Here is a 27288-nt window from a genome sequence, read left to right as displayed (position 1 = left end):
CCCCGAGCTATGTTACGTGTTGGATACTTATTCTTCTCAATTCCACAGCTGAGAAAAATGAAGCTTTGAAATCTTTTATTTTTTTCAATATTTTTTATTGAAGAATAGTTGATTTACAATGTGTTAATTTCTGCTGCACAGCAAAGTGATTCAGTTATACACACATATACATTCTTTTTCATATTCTTTTCCATGATGGTTTATCCCAGGATATTGAATATAGTTCCCTGTGCTCTACAGTAGGACCTTGTTGTTTATCCATTCTGTATATACCAGTTTGCATCTGTTAACCCCAAACTCCCATTCTATCCCTCCCCCACCCCCTCCCCCTTGGCAACCACAAGTCTGTTCTCTGTGTCTGTGAGTCTGTTTCTGCTTTGTAAATATGTTCATTTGTGTCATATTTTAGACTCCACAAATAACTGATATCATATGGTGTTTGTCTTTCTCTTTCCGACTTACTTCACTTAGTGTGATCATCTCTAGGTCCATCCATGATGTTTCAAATGGCATTATTTCCTTCTTTATGGCTGAGTAGTAGTATCCCATTGTATACATGTACCGCATCTTCTTTATCCATTCATCTGTCGATGGACATTTAGGTTGCTTCCATGTCCTGGCTATTGTAAATAGTGCTGCAATGAACATTGGGGTACATGTATCTTTTTGAATTATGCTTTTGTCTGGATATATGCCCAGTAGTGGAATTGCTGGGTCATATGGTAATTCTATTATTAGTTTTTTAAGGAACCTCCATACTGTTCTCCATAGTGGCTGTATCAATTTACATTCCCACCAACAGTGCAAGAGGGCTCCCTTTCTCCACACCCTCTCCAGCATTTGTTGTTTGTGGATTTTCTGATGATGCCCATTCTGACTGGTGTGAGGTGACACCTCACTGTAGTTTTGATTTGCATTTCTCTAATGATTAGTGATGTTGGGCATGTTTCCACATGCCTACTGGCCATCTGTATGTCGTCTTTGGAGAAATGTCTGTTTAGTTCTGCTGCCCATTTTTTGGCCGGGTTGCCTGTTTTGTTGTTGTTGAGCTGTGTGAGCTGTTTGTTTACCTTGGGAATTAAGCTCCTTGTCAGTCACGTCATTTGCAAATATTTTCTCCCATTCTGTAAGTTATCCAACTTACAAGTTTTTGCACAGTAAAGGAAACCATAAACAAAACGAAAAGGGCTCTGAAATCTTGGGTAATATGCCTGAGGCTTTCCTGTAGATTCAAATCCAAGGCTGACTTGACTGTTTCCAGTACAAGCAATAACCGGGCTACGGACCTGCGGGCAGACACCCTTCCTATAGAGTGGTCAGTTCTATCATAGAAACTCACTTAAAGCAATTTACTGACTTGAGAGAACTGAGACCCTTAGGAAAATTTTGAAAAGGGACCCGCATTGGTGGAGGGAAAGAGATAAAATGGCAGTGCCTGTATCTGCGGGTGATTCCTGCATAAGGGGTTGGACCAGGGAGGTGACAGAGCTGGTCTCCAGGTGGCACTGTACCCCATGGGCAAATAGTGGGGTTTGATGTGAGGCCATATCTACAGGAAGAAGGCAGCTTACAGGATCCCAGCAGCCCTGTAAAGAACATCCTAGGAAGAGATGGAGAAGAGTGAATATACAAAGGCAAAGAGAGATAGAAAGGCAGGGCATATCCCAGGGGGCAGTTATGTGTAATGTGTAGATTTGTAGGCTAAAGGGCGTGTGTAGAGCATGTCCAGAGATGTAGAGATGGGACCCCAGGGAATGGCCCTGGACATCCCACTAATGCATTTGACTTTAAAACAAGCTTGCTGTGTGTGTGTGTGTGTGTGTGTGTGTGTGTGTGTGTGTGTGTGTGTGTGTATGTGTATGATTGCTAAAAAAGCAGTTACAAATTGGAAGAAAAAGCACACAGATATTTAAAATTAAGTGTGAAAATCACCTGTAGCCACCTTCCTAGAGAGAAACGCTATGAACTGCTTGATTTCCTTTCAGAGTTTGTATTTCACACACCCATTTGATGATGCCCATAAAAATGGGATCATAAGACACAGTATTCAGCAACTCACGGTTTTCTGTGAAGAGAACTTGGATGTGGCTCTGTGTTTACACATTTAAATACTCTGTATCATTTTATACACACAAAGAGCCTCCCGTTATATGGATTCAGCCAACGCATTCATGCAACAAATCTCCTATTCATGGACGCTGAGATTCCTGTCATCCTTATTTTCAAAATTATAATCAATAACAATTGATTGGATTCTTACATGGCTATTTCTATTTGTAGATCCTTGCATGACTTATTTCTGTACATTCAGGTAGAGATTTTTTATAGAAAAAGCATTTATGGAGATAGAACTGGTGGGTCAGAGGGATTCAGATTTTCATTTTCATGAGTTTTGTCAATTTGTATACGTTGGGGAGCGCCATGATTAGGTTGATACTGTAGAAATGGATTGGAAGCAGTAAGGTTGAGGCAGTGAATTGGAGCTCTTATCTCGGACACTGCGGTGCAGAATCCTAGGGGTGATGATGTGTATGAGGTATTCGAGAAACCAAACCAAAAGGATCTGGCGGCCAGGAGAGCTTGAGTCATCAACACATCTGGAGAAATGATCAAGGGTGAGGTTTGGAACCAAAAAGAATCCAAAGTTGGCTCAGAGGGGGTTTGGTTCCAGACTGGCTGTTGCCAAATTTTCATCATCATGAAACATGTGTACCAATTATCTTCACCTTTTCATTGGCGTTGTGTAATAAATAAACTGTGTTTATCGCTTTGTATTTTGTTTCCAGAATATAACTGGTTTTAGTTTTGTGAATCCATATAATTTCAACTAAAGTACTTTAAGACATCTGTGAAACCTCATTCGAAATCATTCTGTGGGGATAGAATATACTTTATGAAAACAGTGCAAGGAATCCCACTAATAACATCATGGGCCCCAGGTGTGGAAACCGATGCTGTAGAAATCGTGTGTCCTTCATTAAGCGTCTTCGATTTATTCTACTGACATTGGAAATAGCTCTGTGCGATACTGCGCTGATGATGAGATACTACAGAAGCAGCATCAGTTAGGACTCGTGTCATTTTTAAGGAAAATGAAAACTAAAAACAGACATAATTTCAGTTAGCTTTGCCTATCACGCCTGCAGAATTTGAATGTATACCCCGCTCCCCTTTCATCCTATCCTTTAGAATCTGTGCCCTTTTGTTAAGTCGTAAATGGTTCCAATAAGAAAACTTCACTTTCACCTTGTAATAAACGCACCCAGTGAATAATTTCCTGTAAATATCAAAGAATATAGATGTGCATTTATTGGCCTGTTTTTCACATTTCTACCTCTGCTGTAATTCTCATTACACAGATTTCTGTTCAGGCTCATTTGTGTGACCTAAAGTAAATTCTGTCTATGCTCACTGAAACAATTTCATTTAAACATTTCCTTTTTGCTTTTACTCCATTAAATTAAATATTGTGTGTACGAATACACACACACTCTCTCTCTCAAATACACACGCACACTCAAATACACACTCACATATGTATGTGTGTGTGTATATGTGTGTGTGTGTGTGTGTGTGTGTGTATATATATATGTCTGCACACATATATATACAAATATGAGGGAGGGATTCTGATATAATAAAGGCTAGTGATTTGCTGTATTTTGCAAATCCTCCTGCTACAAAGAAACTAAGTAATCAAAATGGGTCATTATGCAAACATATACATATATATGCACACATATATAGAATTCTTTTAGAAATATAGTTGAGACCCTAGGTTAATTCTGTGAATTACAGGTGAATACACATCCTGAAAATATAAAAGATATTTTCTATATTCACTTAGTAATTATCTTCTGTTTAATGGTCATCAAAAAAAATGCCTACTGTGCTTATGTAATGAATTATTTCCTAAGAGATAAAGTCCTTTGTGGCATTAAAGTCATGTTAAAACGAACCAAAATCCAGCCACATCTGACCCCTCTGGGTTTCTTACTGTTGCCCTGAAGTGGACGGAAAACCATGTGACCCGGAATCGTTCTCCTAAATCCCTGCAATTCAAATGAGCGAGAAACATTTAGATCATGATTAGCTACCCTAAAACCCTGAAACTTTCTATTCTAGAGCAATATTAAGACCAAATACAATGTACGTGATATTCATTTCATTCAACATGCAGGTGGGAAACAGGATTTTGGTTTTTTAAGCATCTTTTCCATGAACCAAGTTTTAAAATAACCACACAGCCACTCAGCATATCCCATGTATTTGTGTGTGTGTGTATTTTGTTCCTTCCACTACTTTGAATGAAACTCAGCATCAATCTAGTCATTAATCTGTCTGAATTCAAATGGTCTCTTTTGTGCGTCTCTTTCATTGTTCAGTTGTGTGTGGGGAGTGGTGACGGCTTACTGCTTTACAAGCTTCAGTTCAGAGACAGTAAATCTCAAAAACCAATGTTTCATCAGCTGAAATGCTGAGAGGATTTGGGGTCCAAGAATGTTTGTCCATGAAAGGAGCTGTTTGTTTAAAATCACTGGCATTAGCCAGTCAAGGAAAGTTATGTGCTCATCTGGGAAGCTGACTTCTGCGGATGCTTCGATGTTTGCTAATGTGTGTGTGTGTTTCCCAGTTGATACGCTGCTATCATGTTGTCGTTCATACAGTCCCACGCTAGGAAGCCCACACACATCGTATGTCTGGGTTATATCGAACACCGTGTTTTGACAATCAGAATCGGAAAGAAATATGCTGTCATAGGGAACATAAGATGACTTGCATTCATTCTGTCCCTGCAGTGGGAACTCTGACCTGCTTATCATTTCAATTTTAAAAAAGAACCAAAAAAAAAAAAAAAAAAAAAAGCAATCCCTGGATGTTGCAATAAATGAAGATTACATGGCAGACGCTATGGAAACACCAGCTTCCAAAAAACCCACGTGTCTTTGCTCAAGTTCAGAGACACATGGAGAGCTGTTTCCCTCAGGACGTTTGGAAGGCAAGCAGAATTGCCAAGATCAAGGCTTTCCATGGGCTGCTCTTAGGAGAAGTCAGATTTGCCTGGGTATGGAAGATTAATGAGCCCGCCCTTGGAGAGGTTTTACAAGCCATGTTTTGCTGGGGACGGAGGGGCTCTGATTTCATAAAGCCTCGCGATTTACCATCTGTTGCAAATCCTCCCCAGAAACAGGAAGCGACTAGGTCATTCCGTGAGAGCAGAGAGTAGGAGGGAGGTGGACAGAGGAGGGATGAGTTAAAAACAGAACAGTTCCGCAAGAAAATTCCTGGAGCCTTTAGAAATGAACCACCTCTTTCCTGAATGCGGGAAGAGAGGTTTGTCTTACGGTTCTTACAGGGCACCCAAGCTGCCATCATAAGCCCGTTCCATCCATAAAGCTGGCGTGAAAGAGGCTTTTCTCCCAAGCAGGGCACGATTCGTTTTATGAGAAAGCATGTAAAACGTAAGAGGGATGAATGTGGAGGCCCCAGAACATTCACGGGCATGAAACCCTAATTAGTAATTGCTCATTAAACAAGGAGGGCCCAGAAACATCTGAACACCCCCTCTCATCATAGCTAATCTCACATCCATCCCCAGGAGCCTAAGACGGGAGTGGGTTTGTGCGATGTGCCCTAAATGTTCAACCTGGCAGTTGTCGTCTTGCATCTACCTGTAGGGCTAGGCGATCGTGAGTCCCGATTATTGTGATTTTAGAGTAACAGCAACAATAACCCTTCTGGCTGCTTTCTTTTGAACCAGACTATTTCTAATCCCCTCCTGGCTCCCATCCCCCATTTCCCACAGGTACTCAGGCAAGCTGTGGAAGGGAAGCTTCATTCTCCTCAGTAGGTGTAAGATCTCATCCTTTATGATTTTGTTTTAGGTTCTGAGAAGCCGGTACTCCGAGAGCCTCTTGGATTGCTGTCAGCTTTGCTTAGGGATGTGTTTGAAGGCATTGGTTCTCACTTCTGTTATTTTAGGGCTTGGATCAGTCTGTCTTCGTATAAACACTGCGGCTGCTTTCCATGGTTATTGAATAAGCATTCGTTGAAATGGGTGAACGTCATGACCCTTGGAATAAAGAAATGGTGCAGAAAGGAAAAATATCATAATTGGGGATTTGGTGTAGGGGCAAATAAGAATGGGAAGTGGAAAAAACAACAACGACAACAACTTTTTATGACTTTTTTTTTTTCCCCAGAAGGCTTATTCAAGACAGATTTGGACATAAAGTTGGATTAAAGTTTGTGCAAGTATTTAAGCTTGGAGGATGCTTTATAAAATATTCATAGTTTTGAATCTGAGTAGGAGAGTGTCTCTTCCACAAAAATGACTTCAAACATCAGAGGAAAGCAGAGTTTCCAGGTCAAGATCCTTTTTGCAATGTGAGACGAACAGGGAATGAGATAGATCTTGAAAACTGATCACTTTGCCACAATTAAATGCCCATATTGCCTTATTTGCAGCTTTAAAAAAAAGGAAGAATTTAGAATTTCATGCCTTGAGTGAAATCTAATTGCTTAATTTACAGAATCCTCCTATTTTTTAAAATAAAATGTACCAGCCCATGATATTTTGGAGACAGTTGGGGAGATTTGAATATGTACTGGCTTTTGGCTGAGATTAAAGAATTATAAGTTTCTGCATGTAACTGTGATATCTTCCTTATATAGAAAAATAGAGATGCATCCTAAACTATTTGTGTGGCATGACATGATGGCTATAATTTACTCTGAAATTTAAGCATTAAAAGGAGTTAAATGAAAATATTAATGAGGAATTCAATGGGGAAAAGCAAACCTATACTGGTTTTATGTACAGTGCACACAATCTTATACACAGATGCCAACACACACACTGTTTTGCCCTGAAAAACTTCTTTTAGGAGTCTTTTTTGTTTTCCCAAGGAAAACCAACATATACACAGGAGTGATAACTTAAATCTAGTAAAGTGTATAGGTTTCTGATATTGTCGTGTATTGTAAATATTTTAGATTCATTTCGCCTTATATGTTAACCCCATACAAACCCCCAGATGAGACACTTTATTATAGTGTCAAAAGAAACAAAAACCATTGTAACTCTTATTTACACAATATACTCCTTTCTGCCATGGAAAAGGTGCTACACTGTTGCTTCTCATTTATAGGAAGGAAAAGTGAAGAATGAACAAAGTAAACCATGAAATGTCTTTCCAAATAGCAGCGACATTGACGTATATTTTGTAGGTGACAACCCCACATCTCCTGTGTTCTTTCGCAGGGTTTTTAAGTACCGGCGACCAGGCGGCCAAAGGCAACTATGGGCTCCTGGATCAGATCCAAGCATTGCGTTGGATTGAGGAGAACGTCGGGGCCTTCGGTGGGGATGCCAAGAGAGTGACCATCTTCGGCTCCGGCGCGGGTGCTTCTTGTGTCAGCCTCTTGACCTTGTCTCACTATTCAGAAGGTAATGAAAGCATCCCCACGGTGGGCCGGGAAGCCTGGGACCCAGAAATGAACCCATATTGAGTTCTTCTCCAAGGTGCATGCAGGGTGGCCATAGTGTCTATTGAAACCTCCACAGAAAATCCCCCAAATGACATGTGTCCACATCCTCTTCTCTTAACTCAGCTTGCTTTGTGATTTTTTTAATTGTTGAGGTATGACTGACATACACCATTAGATTAGTTTCAGGTGTACAACATGAGGATTTGCTGTTGGTATACAGCGCAAAACAGTCACCACAGGAAGTCCAGTTAACACCTGTCACCATTTAGTTACAAATTCTTTTCCTTCTGATGAGAATTTTAAGGTCTCCTCTCTTAGCTACTTTTAAGTATGCAATACGGTATTATTAACTATCTTAACGATATATTTTTCTCACTTAGACTTACGGCAAAGAGCCGCTGCTTACAATAATGGGAGGAAAATGACTTCTTTAGAAATGCCTACACCCTGCTTTTGCCTGTCTGAGTTTATTTGGACAACTTTAAATTTTATTAACTTCAATTTTCATCTTGGGAGAAGAAATATGAAAGGGAATCAGTATGTGGATGATGGTTACAGATTTTTAGATTTCGTGATAAACAAAGCTTGTAGCCATATGGTTATAAAGTCACGTCTTTGATGCAAACTAATTCAAGTTGATTCCCTCTGGTCCATTGGTGATGGAGGTTCCCAGCCATATCAGATGAGAGATTTTTAAAAGAAAAATCAACAGAAATGGGGTGCCGTGGGCCTGGAGGCACCTTAATAACTTCCTGGCTCTCCCTTGAAAAATGGAATAAAAATAAAAACAAAACAAGAAGATGCAGCCCTGGGACACTTTGGCAAGTACAAGTGAATATTCATAATAACAGTCTAAATCATCAAGGTCGTGTTATGTTTCCTTCTGTGTCATTGGTTGGTTTAAGGATTTAGCACATCTATTTGAACCATTTTTATGAAAAGCACCTGAAACTTTAAAGGAATTATTTTTCTTTAAAGAGTCTTATATTATCTTTCTTTAAAGTACCCTAAACATGTTAAAAAAAAAAGGGGGACGTATCATCGTGCAATAAGATAGCATCCCATTTTTTTCCTTGCTTCCTACACTATCGTGGACAAGTTAATGACTCTTTCTGTGCCTTGATTGCTTCATTAGCAAGATATGATTGACGATGATTTTTATTTTTAAGTCTTGTGAAGTCTGAATTTATTGATTCTTTATTTCGTAATGGCTGAGGAGAGGTAGAATGAAAAGCTTATGTTTGTATTAACCCTTTATTAAAAAAGGAAAAAGTGAGTAAATTAGATCATTAGTGGTAACGATTCCTATAGCATTTTAGAAAATACCCGTATTTTCCCATTTCTCAATGGATATAATCATGGTTCTCCATTTACAAAATAGTCAGGACCAACTCTAGTAGTAATCAAACACATGTCAGCCAAAACTAATGGGGGAAGAGTGTTAATTCCTTAAATCAATAGATCAGAAATGAATATGGTAATGCTTTGCATCATTTCTGCAAAGTAGCTCTCTAAAATCAACCCAGCAATAGAATCAAGAATTAATGAACATACCCAAACTGTTGGCCTTAGGAATTTCACTTGTCATGATATAACTTAATGAAATCAACATACACATGGGAAAAAGGTGTTTTCATGGAGTTTTCTACCACAGCATTCTCATAGCAAAGAATGAAAGGAAAAGCTACAAGACCAAAAAGACAAGAACATTGTAAATGACAAGTGCATTTACTTGAAGGAACTAATTTGTTTTAAGAATTGTGCTTAAGATACGCATTAACCTGGGAGACATGATATGAAGAGCTCATTCAGCAAACCATCACCTTGGCCAGGTACCACATTCCCTTTGACCCTGTCATGGACAGGAATGCCATTCCAAGCAACTCTCAGATCCTGATGGAGCAGGAAGAGTTCCTTAATTATGACATCAATATACTATGCAGATGTTGGACACAGTTATACACAACAGACCAATGGGAGGGAAAGCACCAAGAAGGAATGATACTAAAAATATTAAAGTAGCTCCTATTTTATAGTGTGAATTATAGGTGACTTTTTCTTTAACTTTTCAAGTTTTATCACAGGTTGTATTACTTCCTTGCCAAAACATACATACACACACACACACACACACACACATACACACGGCTACCTCAATCATGGCCAACAGTTATGACAGAGAGAAAAAATGTGTAACTTCTAGCAACATTTTTCTAATTCTGGTTGCCTTCATTTATGAATGTCTTTTAATAGATCAAATATGGACATCATTTCCTTAAGGTGCTTTAAAACATTCACCTTGAGAGCCAGACACACAAGTCAATACTTGCACATTTCCAACAGAATGGTAAACATTGGGAAATTGGCCCCAAATGAGCTTGATGGTGTGTTGGGCAAAGCCAGATCTTTTTAAACAGCTCAGTCTTGTGTGTCACCTGTAGGCAATCCTCTAGTCTTTAGAATCACATTTTCCTGACTGCAGTCATGTTTCCTTCATCCTTGATTGCTTGTATGACCTTAAACATTGACAGGGCATGGACTTCTGGACTCCCCGCTGAATGCTTTTATTCTCCCAATGACTTATGAGGCATCAGAGCTAGATCATGCTGGAGTTCAAGGAAATGGCAGGAAGAGATAAGGAATAGAACACCATGATCTAATAGCCTTCCATCTCATACTGGAGTGGTTAGAAATAGACTTTTATTTACTTCTGGACATCCACGTACTAGACTGATCAGATAGGAAATTTTAAGCTACACAGAATTTTACTCATAAAACAGCCCAAGATTTTTCAAGTTTCTCACCAAACAGACATGTTTAAAATGTGGCAGAATAAATTGTACAAAAGTCTGGGCTTTGAGTGGATGCAACTTTGAAATTAATGATTTTTTTTGGAAAAAAGATACATTTTAGTGGGTCATTCAAGTGAAGATTTCTTTAGGAATAGCTAATTTAATGAATTTATTTTAATTGCATGTTTTTAGCACCTTCAGTATATGGAGTGTGGAAATAAAAATGCATTCCAGAATTTATACTCTGAAACTGATTTCAGTGGATCTTCCCCCTCTAATAAAATGGTACCTGGTTTTGCCAGTAAGAGAAAACAGCCTTTGATCTCTTATGGCCACAAAGCATATTTTTAGAGGCTGGGGGTTGTGATTACTCTGAGACTCTTTATTTATGACATCTGGGGGTGGAGACACTAGTATTACACAAAATTGGGGACGGAGAAAGAGGTTGTATGTTTTTAGCACTGCAGCTAAAGTGTAAATGCAGTTTCGTTTTGTAAACTCTGTGTGTGCTTGTGTGTGTGTGTGTGTGTGTGTGCGTGTGTGTCTGAGAGCATCCTATAAGACCACTGTCCAGCAGGAGGGGGAGGGGGAAGAAGGAGATAGAAATGAGAGAAAGAGATGCCGAATGCGCTGAATGCTACAGTATCCAGAAATTCACATGCCCGAGGGACAATCAGAGCCTTCTTTGCTGAGTAAAAGCTGCTTTTCTGTCTTTCGGGTTTTCATTTGCATGCCCACAATTTTGCACCTGCAGGTCTGTTCCAGAAGGCCATCATCCAGAGCGGGACTGCCCTGTCCAGCTGGGCCGTGAACTACCAGCCTGCCAAGTACACTCGGATATTGGCAGATAAAGTCGGCTGCAACATGCTGGATACCACGGATATGGTGGAATGCCTTCGGAATAAGAACTACAAAGAGCTCATTCAGCAGACCATCACCCCGGCCACGTACCACATCTCCTTCGGGCCCGTCATTGACGGGGATGTCATCCCCGACGACCCTCAGATCCTGATGGAGCAGGGGGAGTTCCTCAACTATGACATCATGCTCGGGGTCAACCAGGGGGAGGGGCTGAAGTTCGTGGACGGCATCGTGGACAATGAAGATGGCGTGACGCCCAACGATTTTGACTTCTCGGTGTCCAACTTCGTGGACAACCTTTACGGCTACCCGGAGGGGAAGGACACCTTGCGGGAAACCATCAAGTTCATGTACACGGACTGGGCAGATAAGGAGAACCCTGAAACACGGCGGAAAACCTTGGTGGCTCTGTTCACCGACCACCAGTGGGTGGCCCCCGCCGTGGCCACCGCGGACCTGCACGCGCAGTACGGCTCGCCCACCTACTTCTACGCCTTCTACCACCACTGCCAAAGCGAGATGAAGCCCAGCTGGGCGGACTCAGCCCATGGCGATGAGGTCCCCTACGTCTTCGGGACCCCCATGATTGGCCCTACCGAGCTCTTCAGCTGCAACTTCTCCAAGAATGATGTCATGCTCAGCGCAGTGGTCATGACCTACTGGACGAACTTCGCCAAAACCGGGTATGTTCTTCTCCCCATCAGGTTATCGTTTGTCCGGTTCCTCCCTGTAAGTGTGGTTTCCATGACTGGCTAGACTGCGGTGTGCAGGCATGCACACACAATAACAAAAGCAGTCATTCTTCCCCCCCCCCCCCAGCATCTAGGGACACCTCATGTTTTCTTTACCCCTGAATTGTTTTCTATCAAGTCAGATTTTTTGCTAAGGTGCTAGGTGCATATTGAAAATTCTACACTTGCTACTGGGGTCAGATTTAGATATATTTGGCTATTCTATTGAAAACTGATCCTGGAGTTTCAAATCTAGATAGGACCTTGTCTTGTTTGGTAAATAAGAGGGTTATCAAAATACATGTGCCACATGGAATGCATAGCCAAGGAATGAAATAAATCTCATAATAAATATACAGAAATACTATATGTGTATATAATATATATATTATATATGTATATGCACATGTAATAACTCCTAATCTCATAACTGTAGAGAAATCCTATGTGTGTGTGTATGTAAGATATATATACACATATGTATCTATATACACGCATAGGATTTCTCCATTGTTGTGAGATTTATTTTCTATATATACATATACATACAACATACATTTACTTTGTTTATATATAAATATTTACACGTGTTTATTTCATTAATATAAATTGCATACATGTGTGTATATTTATCTGTATATCTGTAGACACATATAGAAAGCTCATTGGCTAAATATAGTAGGAAATATACAAGAGTTACACATACAACAGGGTCCACCCGTATTCCACTGAGCAGATTCTCTGCAAACAACGAAAGAAAAGCCTCCCCAGCATCTTAAGAAGCTACAAGTATCAGAGCATCTTTTCATTTTCTCTTGTCGAATAACCTAATTGTGGAAATTAATGAGGTATCGTTCTGTTCTACCTGCCTGTGCTTCTGTCATTAACCTTGAGTTTCTTGTACCGACTTTACAGTGAAGATCCTCCCGGCTCTGGAGGATGGAGAATCTTCCTGTGGGTCGCTGGGGGGTGGAATTAGGCCCCATACTGCAGCAGCCCCGCAGTGCCTGAGCCTCATGTAGCTCTAATGAGAGGATGTGGGGATGCCGGGGATGTGTAGGGGGTTAGCAGGTATCATTCTTTACAATGATTCCAAATACTCTGGTGGGAAGTGGTTTCATGGTTTTGCAGTCTTAGGAAAAGTGTGGCACGTTTCTTGAGTGGAAAATATGTTGTATGGATACCCACTTTGGACTGTCCCATTTTACAAGTTTGACCTAAGAAAGACAGTGGGGTACGGAGATGGTACAACTGTGCTGGGGAGAGATGCTTGTCTGTCCCCAAAAGGTTCTTTTTTCAACAAGGAGGTGATTGAGGTCACGTCAGCAAGTATTTTTAAGTAACCCCTGTTTATTAGATTCCTAGGGCTGCTGCAGCAAAGTACCAAAAATGATGTAGCTTAAAATAACAGAAATGTATTTCACAATTCTGGAGGCTAGAAGTCCACAATGAAGGTGTCCGCAGGGCTGAGTTGTCTCTAAGACCCATAGGGGAATGTTTCCATGCTGCTTCTTAGCTTCTGGTGCTTTGCTGGCAATGTTTGGTGTTGCCTGACTTGTAGCTGCATCTCTCCAAGCTCTGTGTCTGTCATACCGTGGTGGTCTCCCAGCACGTCTGTCTTTATATGGCCATCTTCTTCTTTTTTATCTTTATTGAAGTATAGTTTATTTACAATCTTGTGTTAATTTCTGCTGTACAGCAAAGTGATTCAGTTATAGACATATATATATTCTTTTTCCTATTCTTTTCCATAATGGTTTATCACAGGATATTGAGTATAGTTCCCTGTGCTGTAGAGTAGGTCCTCATTGTTTATCCATCCCATATATAATAGTTTGCATCTGCTAATCCCATACTCCCACTCCATCCCTCCCCCACTCCCCTCCCCCTTGGCAACTACAAGTCTATTCTCTCTGTCTGTGACTCTGTTTCTTTTTCGTAGATAAGTTCATTTGTGTCATATTTTAGATTCCACATATAAGTGATATCATATGGTATTTGTCTTTCTCTTTCTGACTTATTTTACCTAGTATGATAATCTCTAGTTGCATCCATGTTGCTGCAAATGGCATTATTTTGTTCTTTTTTATTTTGGCCATCTTCTTATAAGGGCACCAATCATATTGGTTTAGGAGTCCATCCTGCTCCAGTATGACCTCATCTTTTTTTTTTAATTTTTATTTTTTGTCCGGGCCGTGCGGCTTGCGGGATCTTAGTCCCCCAACCAGGGATCGAACCAGTGCCCCCTGCAGTGGAAGCACAGAGTCCTAACCACTGGACCGCCAGGGAATTCCCACTATAACCTCATCTTAACTTGACTGACTACATCTGCAATGACCCTATTTCCAATAAGATCACACTGTGAGGTCCTGGGTGTTAGGACTTCAGCGTATCTTAATTTGAGGGGGAAACAGTTCAATGCATAACCCCTTTTAAAGGCAGGACCAATGCCCCATTGTGTCATAGAACTCAGATAGGTAATGCCTGCCCTTGCAAAGCGTTGCCTTCTTTTGAAGCAAAAAAACTCACAGGAGCGTTTCCCACACCATGGCCATGCCTATCGAGTACATCACCATCCAAACCTATCATTAATTCCATAACATCTAAACACAAATCATGACTTACTTTTGTTAAATCCACCTACTTTCTTTTTCTCTCACGTGTTTTGGAAATAAACTTTGTATGATTTTCTTAAATGGAAAGCTAGGATCATTCATCATCAATTTAACTGAACCATTAAAGAAAACTACGAAATCCAAATAAAGCCATTAAATTCTCATTAGCTGTTCTTGCCTGCCAAAGGCTCTGAGATGGATTTTCTCTTGTTGTTTTAAAAAAAAAAAAACACAAAGAAAAATTAAAGGAAATTAATGTCATGAGATGGTAGAGAAACGCTAGCACCAAACCTGTAGGTCACCAGGACCTGTCAATGACTAAGTGAGGATTGAAAATGTTGAGTGTTCTTTAAAACGTTTTTTAAGATGTTGAGTGCTTTTTAATTTCATAACTCTATATTCCTAAAATCACTTTGCTTAGTGCCTGTGGTTCACGCCCCTCATTTGGGGAACACAGTGGTGGAGATGTAAAATAGCTTGGGCTTAATCCCTGGCCGAGTATACTCATGTGGCCACTAGTGGTGCGTGTTTAGGATACTTTTGGATTTCATAAAGATGCTAAAGTAGCGGATGGGGAAGGAATAAGGACTTAGCTTGGAGGAATAGCTGCCATCTGACCAGAGTCCAGGTAGAGATCTCACTGTGGTAACAGGATATCGCTAACGGATGGCCTCGGATGTCAGTCTGAAAAATCTGGATTTTATCCAAGCAGGAGCTCTTTTTATTTCTGTGGTCCATGTGGAGCATAGCCGAAATCATACTTGGGGATATTAATGCAATGAGTTTTCACAACACATTTGAAAGGTCGTTGGAATGACTCAAATCATCTTTCTTTTTTTTTTTTTTAATTAATTTTATTTAGTTTTGGCTGCGTTAGGTCTTTGTTGCTGCACGCGGGCTTTCTCTAGTTGCGGCAAGCAGGGGCTACTCTTCGTTGCAGTGCACGGGCTTCTCATTGCGGTCACTTCTCTTGTTGCAGAGCACGGGCTCTAGGCGCATGGGCTTTGGTAATTGTGGCACGTGGGCTCAGTAGTTGTGGCTCGCGGGTTCTAGAGCGCAGGCTCAGTAGTTGTGGCACACGGGTTTAGTTGCTCCGCAGCATGTGGGATCTTCCCGGACCAGGGCTTGAACCTGTGTCCCCGGCATTGGCAGGTGGATTCTTAACCACTGCGCCACCAGGGAAGCCCTCAAATCATCTTTTAAGGAAGTTACTCAGAACTTCCTCTAACCTGCAATGCAATACGCAATTTCAAACGTAAGTCAGGAGGATCACATTTCAGTAGCTTATGGTTTAACAAAAAATGGGGGATTGAGCAAAGTCTAGTGATTTAGGTGTTTGCCAGTGGATGATATGGCTTATGAGGTGGTTGCTAGTTATTCATTGATTGATTTTAAATAGGGTAGTGGCATGATCAGCCCTGTGTGGAGGAGGATTTCTTTGTCCCTAGGGGGCTGCTAAAGTGGTCCAGCTGAGGAGAATGAGGCAATATGGTGCCAGTAATGGAACAGCATGGGATCAAACCATCTCTCATGTCATTAAGGGTCTCATACCTTATCTGATGCCAGCAAGGGAAGAGCATAGGATAAACCATCCGTGATGTCACAGTGTGAGGTGAGATGCTTAACTCTGTTCTCCAGAACACATACTCAGGCAATGACCCACAGAATATGATGGAATACACTTGAGTACCATCCACTGCTCCCTGTAAGCAGTACAGAGACAGGAGTTTGGTTATAAGAATACCCTATCATATGTGTAATCACAACATATGGCTGAGAAGAAAGGATTACGTTGTGTCAGAACATGCTTTGCCGTGGTCGCTGGGTGGACCTTCACATCTGCTGCCCCTCGTAAACAGCACCCCGATGACCCTGACTACTCATACGTTTGCTGAGATGCGGTGAACACTGGGGCTTCTTTCTATATGACCAAAGCTCACAGTGCTGACCTTACAGGTAGGCTTAAGTGTAGATATATCTGGTATGCCGATTTTTTGTTGTTGTTGTTAAGCACAGAAAACATAATGTGGGGATGGTGTGTGTGGTAGGCATGGAAGGAAGGAAGGAAGGAAGGAAGGAAGGATAGAAGGATGGAAAGAAGGAAGGAAGGAAGGAAGGATGGAAGGATGGAAAGAAGGAAGGAGGGAAGGATAGAAGGATGGAAGGAAGGATAGAAGGATGGAAAGAAGGAAGGAAGGATAGAAGGATGGAAAGAAGGAAGGAAGGAAGGAAGGAGGGAAGGAAGGAAGGATAGAAGGATGGAAAGAAGGAAGGAGGGAAGGATAGAAGGATGGAAGGAAGGATAGAAGGATGGAAAGAAGGAAGGAAGGAAGGAGGGAAGGAAGGAAGGATAGAAGGATGGAAAGAAGGAAGGAAGGATAGAAGGATGGAAAGAAGGAAGGAAGGAAGGAAGGAGGGAAGGAAGGAAGGATAGAAGGATGGAAAGAAGGAAGGAAGGAAGGAAGGAGGGAAGGAAGGAAGGATAGAAGGATGGAAAGAAGGAAGGAGGGAAGGATAGAAGGATGGAAGGAAGGATAGAAGGATGGAAAGAAGGAAGGAAGGAAGGAGGGAAGGAAGGAAGGATAGAAGGATGGAAAGAAGGAAGGAAGGATAGAAGGATGGAAAGAAGGAAGGAAGGAAGGAGGGAAGGAAGGAAGGATAGAAGGATGGAAAGAAGGAAGGAGGGAAGGATAGAAGGATGGAAGGAAGGATAGAAGGATGGAAAGAAGGAAGGAAGGATAGAAGGATGGAAGGAAGGAGAGAGGGAGGGAAGAAGGAAGGAGGGAAGGAAACAAAGAAAGAAGGAAAGAGGGAGGGGAGGGAAGGAGGAAGGGGGGAGGGAGGGAAGGGGAGCAGAGGAGAATGCTTTCATCGCTAGGAGACTGTTTCAATAATCCAGGTGAGAAGACTAACCCAAAACAGCGCTGGGAAAGGACAGCGAAGCCAAGACATTAAGTATTAGGCTAGAAATAAGGCTACTTGGAGAGTTTTGATAAATGAGAAGTTATGTCTGGGAAAAATTAAAACTAATCCCAAGGTTTACGAATGATTACACAGATTTAAACTCTTTATCACATCCAACCTCTTTGGGAATAGGTGGGAAGGCATTGGTCCTGGCCACTCAGTAGAAATCAGGTGCTCATTGATCAAGGACCAATGCGATTTGGGTCTGTGTGGGGAGAGGTGGATAAAATGGGTAGGATGAGGGTCTCTACAGACGATATGGCTGTGAACAGTACCTTCACCGTTCTGTATGGAAGGCCTCGGAGGCTCTTGGAATTCAGAGATGGGAAGGCCGTTGGCCGATAAGCCAATGTATATTATGTAAGAAAAACAACATATATTCCAATATGTCAAAATACATTTGTGTAGGTCGAGTGGGTGGGATGACGTATTTTTCATTGGTTTTCAGATGCCATCTTTACTTTTGATTTTGCTCATATCCTGTAATTGATTTATATTTCAACCTTTGCTCAATCTTTGCAAAAATCAGGAAACAGACAGGAAAGATGGGTTAGATAGAGTTGCAGTCAAAGCCTGGTTTTAAAAGTGACCTTTATTGCCCCAGAGTATTTTAAGCTCAGTGAAGGAACATCTCTACTGGTTGTATAGGACGGACTGAACACAAACTTCTTGGTGCGGGGGGTAGTTTTCTTCTTAGAGGTCTAGGGACAAATAGTCAACCACGACATTGTTTTAGGGGTAAGGAAAACCTTATACCATCCAAAGGAGCATATCATAGGGTTCACTGGTATTTTTAAAGAGATCATGTTACCCATCTCTCGCAAATAAGATGAACCACAAGACCTTGGAGACGCATTTAACCATCCACTTCTAAGATGATATCGCAAATGAAATATGACAGGTAAAAATGTATGTTTAGGTGACGAGGAGTATGGATAGGTATTGAGGTTTTTACTAGAGAAAGAAGGTGTGTCTGTTTCATTCTCTCCTTAATCATTATCATCTTTAATTTTACTCGTGGGTATTAAAACACGCCGTGTGCTGAAGCAAAGTCTAAACAACAAGGCAGTGGTATCCCACATAGAGATCTTACTGTCTTTGGGGTGTTTGACAAGGGAAAATGATGAGCCTTCATAAGCGCCGTGAGTTTATCTTGGTTTAAGGCTTCTGACTGTGCATCTCCAAGAGCTTTGATAGATTGTATCGGGCTAAAGCATACTTACCGGATTTTCAAAATCCTCTGTTCTCTGAGAACAAAATAAATGTGTTTCCTTACCTTTCAAATATACACCGAATTCCATTAAAAAAATCGATAAATATCCTACATGAACAGACACTCTCTTTCCTAGATGCCCTCTCTTCAATAAAAGATCAGTACAACTAAAAGACCAATTCCGTGAAATCAGATCAATGCAAACATAGTAGGAATCCTCACTCCCTTTCGTTGCTTTTAGAACAATAAAAATCGATGACAAATTTCTCCATGACAGATTCCAATGAAATAGGAATTTTCCAACAGTGTATTTCAGAAGACTCAAATAAAAAAACTTGAGGTGCTATATTAAATCCAACATTTTTTGAAAACATGTAAGAATATAAAAATGAATTAAAAGCAGATTATTTTAAAGTATATAAATGTTTATAAATGAACAGATAAATAAGAAAGCTCATAGTATTAAGACCTATAATTTTTTATATTTTATCATCTCACTAATAAGAGCACAGCAGTTAGTGTGTACTCAGTTACGTGGTAAAATTTCTTTGTCCTGCATACCACATATATAATCATATCTACGATCATATATATACCTATGCATCTATATATATATATATGTGTGTGTGGGTGTGTGTGTGTATAGTATGCAGTATGTACTGTTGTATACAATATACTTTTATACAGTATATACTATACACAGTGTATAATATACTGTATGCACTGTGGTATACAGTGTACTTTGATACAGCATATACTATATACAGTATATAGTGTACCATATATGCTATGATATACATAGTATACTTTTATACAATGTATACTATATACAGTGTACCATATATACTGTGGTATACAGTATATTGTTATGCAGTATATACTATACATAGTGTATAGGATACTTTGATACAGCATATACTATATACAGTATATACTGTACCATGTATGCTATGATGTACACTGTATACTTTTAAAAAGTATATACTATGTATAATTTACAGTGTACCGTATATACAGTATATTGTTATGCAGCATACACTATATCTAGTATATTAGTATACCATATATACTGGTATGCAGTATACTTTTATGTAGCATATACTATGTAGAATGTATAGTATTACGTATATTCTGTGGCTATATACAGTATGTTATTTATAGTCCTCTCTCACTAGCAATTTGTAGGTATTCTAATTTATGCATTATAGAGAGGGATACTATTTACTGAGCTCTTACTACATGCCAGGAATATTGTAGTTATTATTTAACCTTTCTCACTTCCTTTCCATCCCAGTATTCTTATCCACTTTATAGATGAGGAAGATGAGGCTAAGAGAGGCTTAAGGATTTGCTCAAGATTTCACAGCTTGTAAAGAGGGAGAGATGCAGAACTTAATGTATGGAAATGATTTTGACAGCCTCAGACTGAGGGCTAAAGTCCTTCCTTTGGCAGATGCATCTGTTGGTCAAGTGCATCGTTTGCATCCTGCACACTACTTGGGAATGTCTGTAGACTTCAGGTCTGCCAGTGGGACCTTCTGGTTCCCCAGTCTTCTGATACATGAGCAAACAGGCAGTGGCTGAAGGCAGCTTCAAGTGTTACCTGGAAAATAGAAGTTAGAACACCTGGAGCAATAGATCTGAGCAAACTGGGTCTGCACATCATGTATGAATGTTCAGTGTCAACTAGGTGACGTTATGTCATGCACGATCTCACATTTTCCAAACCAGTACACATTAAGATGAAACCTGTTTTACAGCTCACTTTACCAAGCCTAGAAAAAATGGAAGAAATGAGAATATGATACCTTTGCAGGGCGGGGGGAGGTTGTTTGTTATCTTAAAAGAGTTGGTTGCAAAGATGTTTCAAGTACCATGTTTTGTGGAGAATCTTTCAATTTTGAGGACTCTCCTTCTGCCTGTGCCCACTTATGTAAATTATAGGAGACTTCTTAGGTTCATAGTTGCCATGCACACTTGAAATCTATAAAAACCCTCAATTTCTTGCATCGTGTGGTACTTTTCCTAAAATCCTTAACTCTGCATATCTAAAAGCACCGTCTTACCAAACTTCTTAAATCAACGGGATGTTGTTTGATCTTTACGTGACTCTGTCTTCAGAAGGTTTCCAAGTACATACATATTTCTCTTTCTGAGAGAGAACGAACAATTGATGCATAATTCTATTTATTAACATCTTGTAATTACAAAAGCCAGTTTTTATTTGATTTTTAACATACATTTTAGTTGTAACCGCAATATCTATTCATTTACCTAAGAAGCAATTCTTGAGGAAGGAAGAGAATGGCACAAATTTTGGACCATAGCCTCTAAATCAGGATTTCTCAGCCTCAATACTATTGACACCTGGGACCAGGTACTTCTCTGCTGTGGAGGGGCTGTCCTGTGCCCTGGAGCATATTTAACAGTCACCCTGGCATCTACCCATTCATGGCACCACCCTTCACTTATAACAACCAAAAAACATCTCCAGAAATTACCAGATGCCCTCTTGGGGGCAAATCACCCCTGGCTGAGATTTCTGACTCAAAAGTAGTTAAACTTGAAAGGCTGAAAATTTTCCAAGACACATTTTTGGTTTCCTTCTTTATCATGGAAGATAATTGGATGCATTAAAAAAATGTAGAAGTGTTATGAAAATGCTATCATACTGCCATCAGGAATTATTTTTAAAATAAAGGTAAGGGGATTTTAAAGAAAAGGCAAAATGGCAGCGCGTCGGGATTAAAACACCATGTATTTGTTGCTACTTGAGTACTTTGTGCATATCAATAAACACATGAGATTATCTGATTGTAATTTTATTGTATTTGATTAAAATTTACTTGGGAAATGTGGAAGAGTGTGACCTTTCTCTTTTTTTCTCCCTTCTGTCCCCAGTGATCCTAATCAGCCAGTTCCTCAGGACACCAAGTTCATTCACACAAAACCCAATCGCTTTGAGGAAGTGGCCTGGTCCAAGTATAACCCCAAAGACCAGCTCTATCTGCATATTGGCTTGAAACCCAGAGTGAGGGACCATTACCGAGCCACAAAAGTGGCTTTCTGGTTGGAACTCGTGCCTCACTTGCACAACTTGAATGAGATATTCCAGTATGTGTCCACAACCACAAAGGTTCCTCCTCCGGACATGACCTCCTTTCCCTACGGAACTCGGCGATCTCCTGCCAAGATATGGCCCACGACCAAACGCCCAGCGATCACTCCCGCCAACAACCCCAAACACTCCAAGGACCCTCATAAAACGGGGCCCGAGGACACCACCGTCCTCATCGAAACCAAACGGGATTATTCCACTGAGTTGAGCGTCACCATTGCCGTGGGGGCATCCTTACTCTTCCTTAACATCTTGGCGTTCGCGGCGCTGTACTATAAGAAGGACAAGAGGCGCCATGAGACACACAGGCGCCCCAGTCCCCAGAGAAATACCACAAATGACATCGCTCACATCCAGAACGAAGAGATCATGTCCCTGCAGATGAAGCAGCTGGAGCATGATCACGAGTGTGAGTCCTTGCAGGCTCACGACACGCTGAGGCTCACCTGCCCTCCAGACTACACCCTCACGCTGCGCAGGTCCCCCGATGACATCCCGCTTATGACACCAAATACCATCACTATGATTCCCAACACGCTGACGGGGATGCAGCCTTTGCACACGTTCAATACCTTCAGTGGAGGACAAAACAGTACAAATTTACCCCACGGGCATTCAACCACGAGAGTATAGCTTTGCCGTCTCCTTCCCCTCCCTCTGCGCCTCCCCTCAGCCACACTGAAGAGAGAAAGAAAGAAGCAACATCTCCAAACAAGGAATGTTTGGCTTAAGTCAAAAAAAAAAAGCAAAAGGGCAGCCACTGTGTCCTTGCAGACCCTTTCCATTGGCATTTCCCAGTACAACGAGATCAACTTCTGACCCTACGAAATGTGAAACGTATACATTGCTGTTACAATACTGCTTTAAGATCTCCACCATCCAGCAAACTTTAGTGCAACTAGGACATCGAAGTTTCAAGGACCTGGATGTTTCCAATGTGACCATAGAAGCTGACTCTTCTGGAACTCAGCCGAGGACACATTTTTTTTTTTTAATTACAATTGAAATAAACAAATAAATAAAAGTTCTTTTTGTGCCATATGACAGATGGCTCTACTTAAGTGAAGAAAGAATCTATGGGCTTTTACCCAGCATATGGAGCTGTAATACAGAGAGAAGGAAAAGTAGAATTTTATTAAAATGAAAGAACTGACTATGCAGTTACATACGTAGAGTTCTGTGCAAAGAGATGTTTTGCCAGCCTGAACTCTATTTAAGAAACTTTGTAAAAAAAAAAAAAAAAAAATGTATATAGCTGTGCGTTTAAACAAACACAGAGACAAAAACAAACAAAAAAAAGCTTTTATTGGTGTTTTCAGTTTGAAAGAGCTTTTAGCAAGATTGTGCTTTCCATTGTGGTCTGTATGTATATAAATCTATATATACATTAGTCATATCACCTCTGTCTCCTCCAGGACAAAGGAGGATTTTCTTCTTAATTCCTTGTGGCCAACAGACATGAGGTTTTCTAACGTGTTTCATTTGTAGGAGGATGTGATTGTCACACAGCGGACCTAGACCGTCTGTTCGACTAGGCTCTCTCTCCCCTTTTTGGGCTGGAAAGTGCATGCGACAGCATTCTTAGGAGACCATTATTTTTAGGAAAACTTTTATTTTTGTGTGTTAAGGCTTCATGAAGTTGCAACCCCAGGATGGATCCCCAACGTGGAGCCTATTTAAAGCTTGTTGAATTAGAAACACGCACATGCAGAGTGACTGCGGGGGAAAAACAGAATACAAGTCTCGTTCTGTAGTTCTGGTTCTTTGAATCTGTTGAGGAAGAGTTGCTTCCCATCCCAGGGTCCTGCCAAAAAGGAAAAGAAAGCTTGTCTTTGGTAGGGCCAAGCTCTGCTGAGTCAATACAGCTCTGTATTCCCCAGCAGCTGCAGAAGGGTTTGGCTGATGAAATACCTGCTCAGCTTAGCTAATCAGATTGAAAGAGGGCATGTGTCTTTCCTTTCTGTTTAAGCAGTAAGTCCCTTATTTATCAGTAAGCAGGGATTTTTATTTTTTATATCATTTATGGGATAAAACATATGCTTGTCTGAAACTATTACCTTTTGTGGATTTGTGTATCAGTCACTGATCCATGAGTATTACAGAGAGAAAACAAACAAAAGGATAGAACATTAAAAGTGCTTTGCATGGGTTTTCCGGGAAGTTAGGATGGCTTCACTGTCAAGATAACACACAGAAATATTCAGTCATTTTAAATTGGTGAGACAGGGATGAGAAGTTTGTCTCTCTGGCACTTTGTCATTTTCTCATCGTCCTTTTAATTTTACTTAAGGAATATTTTGCAAGTGTCGTAAAGTGGAAGGAAAAAAATAGTAACCATGGTGACTTTATGTTTTGTCTTTCAAAAATTATTGCAACACCGGGAAATAGTAGCCAAAGATATTCGAAGATAATGTCTCTGGGCATGGTTCTCATGGAAACCCAGCATTAAATGTCTTTGCCAAGGTGGACATTCTCCACAAAGATAGTCCAAATTCCTTGTCTCTTCGTATCATCTTTGATTATTGAACCCCTAAACTAAAACTGTAGCAATGCCTATCAAAGTGTTTGAAAATGGCCCCCCTAGAAAAAGAGAGTTCTTAAAAAAATGCATACAGATCATCCAATAAATTCTGTTGTTCATCTTGGTTTAAGATGTGATTCTTAAACCAAGAGTGATTCTCTGTATATACATATGTGAAATATAATCCCAACTTTGCATAGAGTGAAACATCACTCCTGCAGCTAGAGGTGTTATGGGTACGATTTTTGTTCATCATTTTTTAAAGCTATTGTCAGGCCATTTCTGCAAGCTGTGTATTACCCCAGCTAAGCTACGACGAATAGGCTCTCCAGGAAACTACAAAGGACGTGATGCTTGGCACCAATGTGGGTCCGGTATGTTTGTAATGTGAATTCCAGTATTTGTTTAGTATTTCCAATTGTCTTCTGCTAGCAATATGCACAGTAATGTATCAGGCTTGTGACATTTGGATAAGGAAAAAAAAAAAAAAAGAGTTCTTGTTAAGTGAATAACTTTAGCTTTTACAAAGGATTATGATCAAAAGCAATTTAATACACCTTAAATGATATTTCTACATGGAAAGAAGTTATAGAATCTTCATAGAGTTCTATGAGAATAAAATATACTTGCTATCTATAAAAAAGAGAAAAAAAATAAGAAAAAAAACCATAAGTTAAAAAAAAACTTTCCTAGGCTTTTATTCTTGACCTTCACTGGCACGCAGGGTTTAATGGTTTCTTGGTTTATTATTTTGCGATTTTGTTTTTGATTTTGCCTTAAGTAATGATAGAAGATATATATGGCTGGACACATATGTATAAACTTTTCAGCAGCATTTTTAATAATAAAATATCACAGTATTTTCTAATGCTTTGTGCAAATAATTACGCGTCCATTCTTTTTTTGTAGGTGGCCTATCCTATTTATTTATTTTTCCTTCTTTAGATGTCTTTTTCACTTTAAAAACTAAGTGATACGTCTGACGTAGGTGATAAATGGCACACTCAATTGGTAATAGATCAGTTTCTTGTGGTTTGTCCTCGTGAACAAGTTTTGTGTCCCCGCTAGGGATTTTCTTCTGGCCTGACATTGGAGAAAGGCACTCTGGATGGTGACACTCATAACAAGAGGATGATTCCTGAAATGGAACACTTGGGTTTATTAACTTCAGCCACTGCTTCTTCTTATGTTGCTAGGTTTTGAGTTGTGTTTGTTGTCATGCCTTAAATCTTTCTAATAGAGAGCCTTATTTGAGTAAGTCTCTGACAGCAAGAAATTTATTTGTATACAACTGGAGAGGCAGAAAATTACTACCATACCGATGAGACCTAACTTGTCCAGTCCTCACATGCACCTGGTCATTCCTTATCTTAACAGTCACGATAGCCCTAAGGGGCAGGCACCTGTATTATTTCTATTTTAAAACTGAAGATGTTGAGAATCAGAAACATAAGCTACAAAGCAGCAGCAGAGCTCAGATTCAAAGGAAGATCGTGTGTTCAGAGCCCAAACTCTTCACCAGTGAAGGATGCAGCAAAAATTTCTAACTCAAGTTCATGGATGTCATGATAACATTAGCCAATTATCAGATAAAGGAAAACAGCAATGACTGTGAGTGCTATATTCGAACTCTGAATTTTTTTTTACATGTTGGACTCAGGTCGTTTGCTGAATGTGATGTACACAGGATATATATATACACACATATATACACATATATACATGCATATTTATATATTACATACAAATAATAAAGATATTAATAATATATTGTGTATTTATAATTTAATAATAAATATTCAAATATATTTATAAAGTATAATTATATTTTTATAATTATATAGATACATATATATTATTAGCTATACTATATGAAACATTTCTATACATCTGTATATAAAATAATATAATACATAATATATCATACCATATATGTGATATAATATGTAATATATATTTTATATATTTAAAACATTCTATATTACACATATATTGCAGATATGTATATATATCATATGTTATATATACGTACTATAATTCTAGTGCATACGAGTTATCTCATACAAAATATGTGTTTACATATATGTAAATATTTAAATAACTTATAAATATGTAAATAATATTTCATGAATACATAAACGTCATATTTATTTAATGGAAATGCCATTTTCGTGGATTTAAAATTAGATCTCTAGCAAATTTTTGAAAGAGGGGAGTCATTCCTTTTTTCACCACTTGATGCATTCTGAATCATCAAATAGTTATTATATTCTAATAACGAATGGTAAAAATGTATGCATTCATTCATTCATCTATTTATTCTTTCTGCAAATGTTTACCAAGCTTCTCCATCACCCCAGCTCTGTGCTGGGGCTTCTGTTAAAAATGAAAGAAGAAGCTCTCTCCATCCTAGGACTCTCCTAAGTGGAGAGCAGGGAAGTACAGCCAGGGAACAGCAGTCGGTGCTGGAGATGGTACCCAGGGTGCCAGTGGGAGTCTAGACTCAGCCCCTTAGCCTCGTCTGCAAGGGGCGGGCAGAGCTCTGTAGGAAGCTACCCCAAACCACATCCCTCCAAGTATGTGGGCATCCACGCAGACAAACCAATGATGGTGGATGCTTCGGGAGGGCCGAACTCCACACCCTCAAAGTGAGAAGACTCGGGAGGTGTGGGGAACCATGGTTTTTTTTCTTTTGTCCTGGCTGGAAAATAAAAGGTGTCACCGGGAAAGGTGTGAGGAATGAGGCAAGCAGTATCCAGCTGATAAAATGCCTCGAATCACAAGGCATGCTGTGTGCACCTTGTCCTGAATTCAAGCAGCAGACGGTAAAAGATGGCACAAAGGCGGTGTGAGCATATTTGCGATTTTTATCAGTGCTTCTCAAACGTTGTTGTTCCAAGGATGTGCCGACATCAGGCTACAGGGCAGATTCTGATCCAGCAGGTATTGCATGGGCTGGAGTCTCTGCATCTCCAGCAAGCC

The 27288-nt window shown here is 40.0% G+C and overlaps 1 protein-coding gene across 7 annotated transcripts in view; it reads left to right on the top strand.

Annotated features, from left to right (window-relative positions):
- NLGN4X (neuroligin 4 X-linked) overlaps positions 1-25190 on the top strand; it is a 328533-nt gene extending 303343 nt beyond the window's left edge. For all 7 annotated transcript variants that reach the window (XM_059910982.1, XM_059910988.1, XM_059910984.1 and 4 more), the window contains 3 exons: positions 7265-7450; positions 11038-11827; positions 21569-25190. In XM_059910982.1, the coding sequence (XP_059766965.1) occupies positions 7265-7450; positions 11038-11827; positions 21569-22418 (1826 nt within the window). In that variant the 3' untranslated portion in view covers positions 22419-25190. The remainder of the gene's footprint in view (positions 1-7264; positions 7451-11037; positions 11828-21568) is intronic.
- Positions 25191-27288: the final 2098 nt, after the last annotated feature.

This window comes from Balaenoptera ricei, chromosome X (assembly GCF_028023285.1).
Source record: "Balaenoptera ricei isolate mBalRic1 chromosome X, mBalRic1.hap2, whole genome shotgun sequence".
Lineage (NCBI taxonomy): Eukaryota > Metazoa > Chordata > Mammalia > Artiodactyla > Balaenopteridae > Balaenoptera > Balaenoptera ricei.
Note: the sequence above shows the minus strand (reverse complement) of the source record. Positions and strands in the feature narration are given on the sequence as shown.